The sequence below is a fragment of the Thamnophis sirtalis genome, unplaced genomic scaffold (genome assembly GCF_051295495.1).
Source record: "Thamnophis sirtalis isolate CommonGarterSnake01/CBP01778 unplaced genomic scaffold, rThaSir2_p1.2 scaffold_7, whole genome shotgun sequence".
Lineage (NCBI taxonomy): Eukaryota > Metazoa > Chordata > Lepidosauria > Squamata > Natricidae > Thamnophis > Thamnophis sirtalis.
The window spans coordinates 60,204,603-60,213,823 of record NW_028261387.1 but is presented as its reverse complement, the minus strand read 5'-3'; the positions used below and the strand labels follow the sequence as shown (position 1 = coordinate 60,213,823).

At 39.4% G+C, this 9,221-nt stretch overlaps 1 protein-coding gene across 1 annotated transcript; it reads left to right on the top strand.

The window, feature by feature from the left end:
• On the top strand, positions 1-8,962 carry BCAS2 (BCAS2 pre-mRNA processing factor). Its single transcript, XM_087720168.1, has 7 exons — positions 1-168; positions 264-356; positions 1,944-2,014; positions 2,355-2,516; positions 3,884-3,934; positions 7,434-7,514; positions 8,225-8,962. The coding sequence occupies exons 1-7, from the start codon at positions 76-78 to the stop codon at positions 8,349-8,351; spliced, it is 678 nt and encodes a 225-aa protein (XP_087576294.1). The 5' UTR covers positions 1-75; the 3' UTR covers positions 8,352-8,962.
• Positions 8,963-9,221: the final 259 nt, after the last annotated feature.

Sequence of the window (9,221 nt, the reverse complement as noted above, 5' to 3'; positions counted from 1 at the left end):
AAGAGGAGGAGAGGCCTAGGTGGAGCTTTGTCGCGGGGCAACTGAGAAGCGGAAAGGGCTCGCGCGAGATCCGGTATGGCCGGCCCGGGCTTAGTGGCGGGCGAAGTGGCTGTCGATGCGCTTCCCTACTTCGACCAAGGCTACGAAGCGCCGGGCGTCCGGGAAGCGGTAAGAGTGGCGTTTCGGGAAAGGCGAGAGGCGGGCTGGGGATCCGTTGCGCCTGTCGGAGGAGCTAAGCGAGTCGCTGTCCGCTTTTCTCTTAGGCCGCGGCGCTGGTGGAGGAGGAGACGCGGCGCTATAGACCCACCAAGAACTATCTGAGCTACCTGCCTACGCCGGACTACAGCACTTTCGAGGTGAGCGCCACCCGTCTTTCGCCTGGGATCAGGCCGCCGATTGAAGCCAGTCCGCCCTTTCTGTAGACCCCGCCGCTCCCGTCGTTCAGGAATTGTAATGACGGCCCAGCGGAGTTACGCATGGATTATGGGAGTGGGAGTCCAGCCCATCACGGGACGTTAAATTGAGGAAAGGCCTCTTCTTGAAACCATTTAAGAGCCTAAATTTTAGACGTTCCCGAACACGAGCGCACAGAAGATACTGGAGGGGAGTGAAATCTGTTTGGTTGACTTGTGCTTATTGACACTTTCCCTGATGCAGGTTTGCTGTTTAGAAATAGGAGTAGTTCTGACCTTGCCCACAATTCATTCATTCTTTCTTTCTTTCTTTCTTTCTTTCTTTCTTTCTTTCTTTCTTTCTTTCTTTCTTTCTTTCTTTCTTTCTTTCTTTCTTTCTTTCTTTCTTTGCAAGGATTTCTGATAAAAACCGATTTTGTAGGCATGATGATCAGAAAAGTTTGGGTAAGAAAGGGACAATAGTACTTTCTGCAAACATAATATACTCTGTAGAAATGGTTACGAGTAGAAGAAATGTAATATTACCTTTCATCTGTTGCAAATACAAAGGACAGTTTTCAAAGTTTCTCCTTATTTGTGTGGGTGTGTTCTGTGTGCAACGTCTGTAGTGCTTTAAAAAGAAAAAATCCTTTAGCAATAGAATGGACCAGATGGGATGGGGTGGAATGATCCTGACATCATCAAGATTGTGCTGCAGAAATTTCATGCTTCTAATTTCTAAACATCTTACAAAAAATCCCCATAAGAGATCCATATGCAATGTTAAACTGTAGCCTAAAATATGTGCAGGGAGTCTGAATCACTTTAGCCATTTAGATTTTTTTTAAAAAAGCTTTGGAACTGCCACATTTATTCTCAATTGCAGTATCACTTTCATAGACTAGATTCTAGAATAACCAAAAGTATGTTTCATATATCTGAAATGGACTTTTGGCTCAAAAAACTGATAGTAATGGTGTAAATTCTACTTTCTCCCATAAAATTTACTCTCTGGCAAATTGCAGCGGATTATAATCTGCATTTATTCATCAGAAGTTTTGTATCTTGCTAAAAATTATATTTTCCAGTTCAAATAATACACTTTAGGCCAATAATTTGTGACGTGCACATTGGCAAATTAGCATTTCTTTCACAGGAAAGAAATAAAGGGTTCTTAATTTTAGGATATTTCTAGTAGTATTAGTATTCTAGTAGTATTGCTGTTTGGTTTATATTCATCTGGTTAGCTATGAATGGATAATTCACTCAGCATTAAATGTAAAACTTTGGTTGCAGAGATAAGTGTATAAATGACATCCTCCTCCAACTCTAATTCAGGAAAAATAATTCCACAAATCTCTATTTCTGAATATGATGATCAATGTACTTACTGCCCAAGAGGTGGTAAATTTTATAATCCAAAACCTCTAAAAGATAATCAAATGGGGTAAGACTAGTATACATGTATAGCTGTTGCATGATTCATTAATTATAATCTTTCACCTCCTGCTTTTTGGGATATAACTAATTTGTCTTTAATTTGATTCATAGACTGAAATAATGAGAAATGAGTTTGAACGCCTAGCAGCTCGACAGCCCATAGAATTACTGAGCATGAAAAGGTAAGGCTAGCTATATGTAGATACAATGTCTGCATCTATGCTAGGGCATAGTGTAGAACTAAAATTTTAGGGTATGTTTTGAATTATTAAAAGCTAATATGTTACTTCCTGCCTCATTGTGACATGCAAGAACTAGGCAGTAGTCAATAATATTTTCATCTAATTAAGATAATTGCTTTGGGAGTTACAAATCATCAATATATGAGAGGAAATGGACATGTATTTTACAAATATTGACCTTGGGGGAAAAAACAGACAGTGTTTAAATCTTAAAAATAATGGGTTATATATCACATACTCTAATGAGATGCAATGCTTTTTCCTCTCATTTTCCTTACAGATATGAGTTACCTGCACCCTCCTCTGGGCAGAAGAATGATATTACAGCATGGCAGGAATGTGTTAATAACTCAATGGCTCAACTGGAACATCAAGCAGTTCGAATTGAAAATTTGGAGCTGATGTCTCAGTATGGCTGCAATGGCTGGAAAGTATATAATGAGTAAGCTGTTTGTTATACACCTTAGTCATTCTTTGAAAGGGGTTATCTGCAAGACTTGGTATTTTGTTTCCATTTTGGAGACCTTCATTTTTTTTGGTAATAAAAGAATGCTGTCAAGAGACTTAATTGGTAAATTAAGACTGATATGCAGCCACCCCTTAGCTACAGGTAGTTCTTGTTTAGTGACTGCCTCTTTTAGTGACCTTGTGCAGTTAACAGGGGCAATGACTTTATGTATCTTTTAAGTAAAACCTCAAATTTATGATCTTTTCAGAACAGTAAAGTAAAGGTAAAATGAAATAAGGTTGTATTGTTTCGTCCAAATTTTGATCACCAAATGTGGATTATCTATTCTGCTATTTGCTTACTGATGGAAAGGGAAACACAAATTTTCTGTTGTGGGTGAAACCTAATACAAGTTATCCTTGACTTATGACCTTAATTTAGCCCAGAATTTATGTGGCTAAGGGAGACATTTGATAAGTGAGTTTTGCCCCATTTTCTTGCACACTTGTTAAGGGAAGCACTGCAATTGTTAAATTAGTAACATGATTGAAACTGGCTTCCCCATTGATTTTGCTTGTCAGAAGGTTGCAGAAGGGGAACACATGATCCCGGGATATTGCAACCACCATAAACATGAGTCAGTTGCCATGGAGATGCTGCAATGTTCATAAGTGTGAAAAACAGTCGTAAGTCATTTTTCCAGTGCCATTATAATTTCCAATGGTGACTAAATGGACTGCTGTAGGTCTATGACTGCCTGTACGGATTTCTTTGTACCACACAGCAGGCATAATATGCAAAGTATGTTTTCTAATTTCCTTTTCTAGGTCAGGTGTTTTACCACTTTAATAAAATTTTTAGCATCGGGTTTAAAAAATGGCAAGATTAACAGCAGTAAATATAAAAGAGATTTGGGAACTAAATTAACATAAGCTCTGTTTGTTTATTTTACCAGGTAATATAGTTTAAATTATAAATATTGAATGTTCAGTTTTAATAAAAATGAGTCCCCAGTATGACACTAAGACTTCCAATGTACCCATAGACACCTTTGTTGGAACTGCAAACTTCTTGATAAGCATTTTTACCATTGCAATGGTAAATATATCCAGTGTGTCCAGTGTAGCAAAACCTACTTTACTTAAACAACATACGTTTGTATTTGCAAAAGGGCCTGTGCTGTTCCATATAGCAGGGACCTTACCATAATACTACTATTTCCATAGTAGATCGCTTTCCTTTTGGTGCCATCTTCAGATGACCAAATCTGGTACTTGGAATTATTGTGAAATAATAATTCATTATTTTCCCTTTTTATATTTGAATGATATAATGAACTTGTATTTTTGTCTGCTAATTAGGCATTTAGTCCACATGATTGAACAGGCACAGAAAGAGCTGCAAAGTTTAAGGTAAGAGCTGCTTTTGCTTTCAATCAGAAGAAATAAGGTTGTGGAGTTTGTTTGCATCATTTTTATCCTTATTGGTAAATTAGTTTAAGTTGAGCGAAATTTTTCTTGGCTACAGATTCCACCAGACTTCCATTTATATAAGGAATACATATTTATATGAAAACAATTTATTTACTTATTTTCTATAGCTGTGTGGAGGGATTTTGCCCATATTACCCTAGTGACTTTGGGCAGTAAAACAATTAAAAATACAAAAATGTACACAACATCTGACAAAATTGTCATAGTAGTTATCAGTATAATCAAGAAGCAGCACCCTTAACACATTATGAGTCCTGGGGTGGGCACGTAGTAGGTTTTTTTTAAAAACAAACTGATTCAGGGCCATTCTGGCTTTGAAGGAAGGATCTTCCAAAGGACAGGAACCAGAGCAGACAAAGCATGTCTTCTGGTCCCTGCCAGCCATCATTTCCTGGCTGGTAGGATTCATAGCATTGCCTAACCTGCTGGATGGATGGATAGAAACTACAGTAGAACCTTTGATCACGATTCACTTTTTTTCCTCGGCTGATTTCTCCTTCGGATGCACTACCCATGGATGCAATATCCATTTTGTTCCACCAGAGGTCATCCATGAACACTATCAATAAAGTGTCAGTCCTAAACCCTATCCTGAATCCTGACTGAAAAAGGTCCAGATAATCATCTTCGTTGAAGTTGTCATGCGACCACTCTCCACAACCTTCCATAAAAAGGGAAGATTGGAAACTGGATGAAATACGTCCATATTAGTTGGATTCAGTGAAGGCCTCTTGAGGGGACACACCCAATGTTCCCTCTAATTTTTTTTCAGTGTGAGCAGAAAAGTATAGTGTTTGAGTGGCATATTTTCATGCCTCAGCACCTGAATTTTTTTCACAGATGTCACCTAAGACAACAACGAAATCAGTATTATTTGAAACTCAAAAGTTATGTTTATTCAAGGTACCCACTTAATTAAAAGTGTTATATAATATCAGTATCACTTAACAACGCTCCTGCTTAGCAACCAAAATGTTGGCTCAGAAAGTCTGGCATTTGAAGCATGCAAGTCTTAAAACTGTTGTTACAAGATCCTTGCACCCCTAACCCTTTAGGGAAAAAAATCCCAGGGGTCTTCAAACCTGACAGCTTTAAGATTTGTGGACTTCAACTCCCAGAATTCCTCCTCCAGTCATATTGCGGCGACGTCATCTGCATGGATCTGCTCCATTTTCGGGTTTTTTCACAGGGGGCAGGGCTGCCGCTGAAGATGCCAACGAGTCCCCGCCGCCACTAGAATAACTGCTGCCGCCGCCGCCACCTCCTCCAACATCACCAACACATTTTCTGCCCAGCGCTGCAGCCAAGGTAAAGCAGCCAAAGCTCCCGCAGGTGCCCCCGCCCATGGCAGCGGTGGCGGTGCCTCCCCTTGGAGCACCTCAGCTGGGCTTTGGGTTACCCCTGCCGCTGCCTCCACTGTGCTTTTGAGAAGCCATGAGGTCTTTTTTTCCTGCTCCCTCCCCCTCCGCCGCCTTCCTACTAGTTCCCGCGGCCTCATGGCTCCTCAAAAGCACGGCGGAGGAGGAAGGGGTAGGGATAACGCGGGGCCCAGCTCAGATGCTCTGCGTGGAGGGAGAGGCACCACTGCCAAGGGCGGGGATGCTGACAGGAGCTTTGGCCGGCTCAAACCACTGTCAGTCGCTCCGTGCTCATCAAAACAAGTCTGGGAAGGTCCTTTGTGGGCGGCCAGTTCTAGCCGCCTGCAAAGGACTTCCCCGCGTTTGCTTTGCTGAACACGGGGCGACTGATAGAAACGACAGAAATCACTGCGCGGCAGTTAGAAACAGCTGCGCGGTATTTTCTTGCCACGTGCGCGGCCGCGCAGCCGCGCACCTTAGAGGGAACAATGGACACACCACTACCTACTTAAAAAGCAGTAGAACCACTGATTCTCTAATTAATCACAATCCAGTCATGTGTCCTGTCATGCACAGTCTTAGCAATCCAGAAGAGAGGGATCTAACACTGAAGTGAGTGAACTAGGATCTGCAAGGTTCAACTGGCTTAAAGTCCCCCCCTTATAAGCACACAAAACCCACCCCCTTCAACCACAAATTCTGCCTATGCATAACACTGTCACTGATCTGACAGAAAAACCAGGTCAGGTGTATTATCACTATTATGAGTTAGACCAGTGATGGCGAACATTTTTCGCCTTGGGTGCCAAAAGTATGTGCGCATGTTATTGCACGTGCTTGCGTGCCCACCCCCATAATTTAATCCCCCGTGCTTTGCCCCCTGCCTATGCGCGTGTGACACACACACACATACACACCCCGCTGCCCTGCACATGCGAGCATGGCTTTCTAGGAGTCTGGAGAGGGCGAAAAACGGCCTAACACGCAAACTGGAAGTTTGGGAACAGTCTTCCGGGTTGCCTATTGGGTTGTTTTTCGCCCTCTGGAGACTTTAGGATGCTTCCCTAAAGCCTCCGGAGGGCGAAAAACAGCCCAACGCGCAAACCGGAAGTCCGTTCCAAGAAAAATGGCAGAAAATCAAGGCCGAAAATCAGCTGGCCAATGCATGCTGGAGCTGACGGCAACGCCTTGCATGCCCTCAGAAATGGCTAGAGTTAGACCCTAGATCCGTGATGGCAAACCTATGGCACATGTGCCACAGGTGTGAACAGCCTCTGCCAAGTACCTCACAAAGCAATCAATCTGTAGACTTGGCAGTGGGCAATCCAGTTGCCAGCAACACTGACTTCGATTCAGCCACCATTGCTGCTGGCTCCAATCCCCTATGACTAGCTTTCCAACTCCAAACAAAGCAAATGGCGCTCTGTCCCTCCAAACAACTCTGTTTCAGGCCGCGTAAGATATACGTCTTACAGGTCAGACAGCAAACCAATCCTGTTCTCTCTGCTTTGGTGACGATCTCAAAAGGCTCCACCACAATTCAACCAAAACCAGCAAACCTCCAACCATTACAATATACTAAATGTCACCTACTAACAGCACTCATTCAGTCCAAAAATATGACTGCTGTGATGGTAAAAAAGCAGTTTGTTTGCAATGTATTGAAAGTTGATGGGAAATACTTTCATTTATTAGGATATAAATAATAAATAGAATTTATAAATATTTAAAATAATTTATATAAAATTAAAATAAATCTTAGGTTTTCTGCATTGGGTTCTTCATTATGTTGCAATTCAGAGGCATATCTACACAATGATAGTCAAGAATGATTGACATGCCGTTCTGGTTAATACATCTAGAATCTAAAACTATCCTGCTTTTCTCACTGTGAGCATTGTGAGATGCTCCAAGTGTATCCAGTGAGCTGTTTCATTTTTATGATGTCATTTTAAAGACCTGTGTTATAAGTGTTTATAACTCTAAGGATTATTATCTCAAGGTATTGGGCTGCAGAATAAATTACTGTATAATTCATTATGCCATTTTCTTTCTTCCAGAAAACACATCCAAGACCTTAATTGGCAGCGGAAGAACATGCAACTCACAGCTGGTGCTAAACTTCGTGAAATGGAATCCACGTGAGTAGTTTTTCTCACTATTATTTCACCTACTTTTAATTTCTTCAGAACCACTGAATTAATCTTTTAAAATGTAACTGGGTTTAATAAAATATTTCCATATGTAGAAATAGAAGTCAGCAATTGCAAGATTTTTTCTCTCAATATTCATTTCCTCATATGGGGGGGAGGAGGAATAAATAATTTTTTTTTTGAAATTCAATATGGAGCAGATTATTGGAGCTTAAATGTAACAAAATAACTTGATGTGTGGCATGCCATGAAATTGCGCAGTTTATTTGGTTCCATTGATTATCCAGCCATTATAATTTGTTAAACATGGCTTATGGTTTAGCATCACTTGTCAATCTTGGCAATTAGGACTAGGTCAACAATTAGTCAACGTAGTTAAGCAAACATAAGTTATAAGAACCAGATCGTAAATCCCTGTTTCTATGTATTAACAATTCTGTGCAGTGTTAAGGCTGTTGCCTTTTCACATTGTCCCTTATTATCTATATTTTCCTCCCGTCAGCAGCCATGTTATTTCTGTCATCTCAGGTGAAGTTCTGTTTGTGTTAAGCACATTCTACTAACTAATATGTTATTTTGCACTTCTTTGCTATCTTTCTATTTTATTGACAATATAGTATTGCACACCCCAAAATGAATATTCTTTCTTTTAGCAATAAAACGGGAAAAACGATGTTTTTTTCTTTCTATTTTTCTAGATGGGTGTCCCTTGTCAGTAAAAATTATGAGATTGAACGAACTATTGTGCAGTTGGAAAATGAAATTTCTCAAATTAAGCAGCAACATGGAGAGGCAAATAAAGAAAACATCCAGCAAGACTTCTGAGGCTTGCTTTAGTCTATTGTTGCTAATACAACATTGCCTGAAGCTTGTGCATTAGTGAAGATGATTTCTCTATGTATATAATGATATAGAAGCCATCACCTGTGTTAATAGATTCATGAACTTTAGCTTAATAAACAAACTGCAAAGTGCAAACCTCTTCAGAAGATTTATTAATTCAGATTTTTAGCATTGAGGGATTTATTTTTATGAAGGATTCTATTTTTTTTAAGGAATACAAAAATAAAAAATACCAATGTAAATTGTCTACCAAGAACAAAGCATTTTAGTTGAAAAATCCTGTGGCAAAATTTATGTTTTCAGTGAATGTCAAAATACTTTCAAATGCCACAAAGTGATTAGCAAGATCTAAAAGATGGAATAATATATTTATATTTGCTCTTAGGCAAAAAATAGATTGTCTGTATTAAATACAAATATGCATGGTGGCAGCAAATACCTTTGTTCTATGTGTCAAGACAATATATTGGATTAGTGAAAATGGTGTAATGGTTTTTTTATGTACGCTTACTTAGGAGATGTGGGACATTGGTTATTTAATTTGAAATACAGTTTCATATTTGAAATATAAATAAAACTATTGGTTTAATAGAGCTTGGTTTTGCAGACTTCAGATGCAATGAACGCATTTTGTGTTTGGACTATTTAATGGCCTAATGAAAATCAAAGTTTGGGTTTCACTACAAATGATATTATTCATATCGGTTATATATTTACATAACTGATATACATTAAAATAGACTTATCAGATAGCAAGTGGTCTTTTAAATTAACATTTTGCAAATAACTTCATGTTATTTATATAGTTATGGAAATGATGCAAATTGACATAACAAATTTAGATTTAGTAAA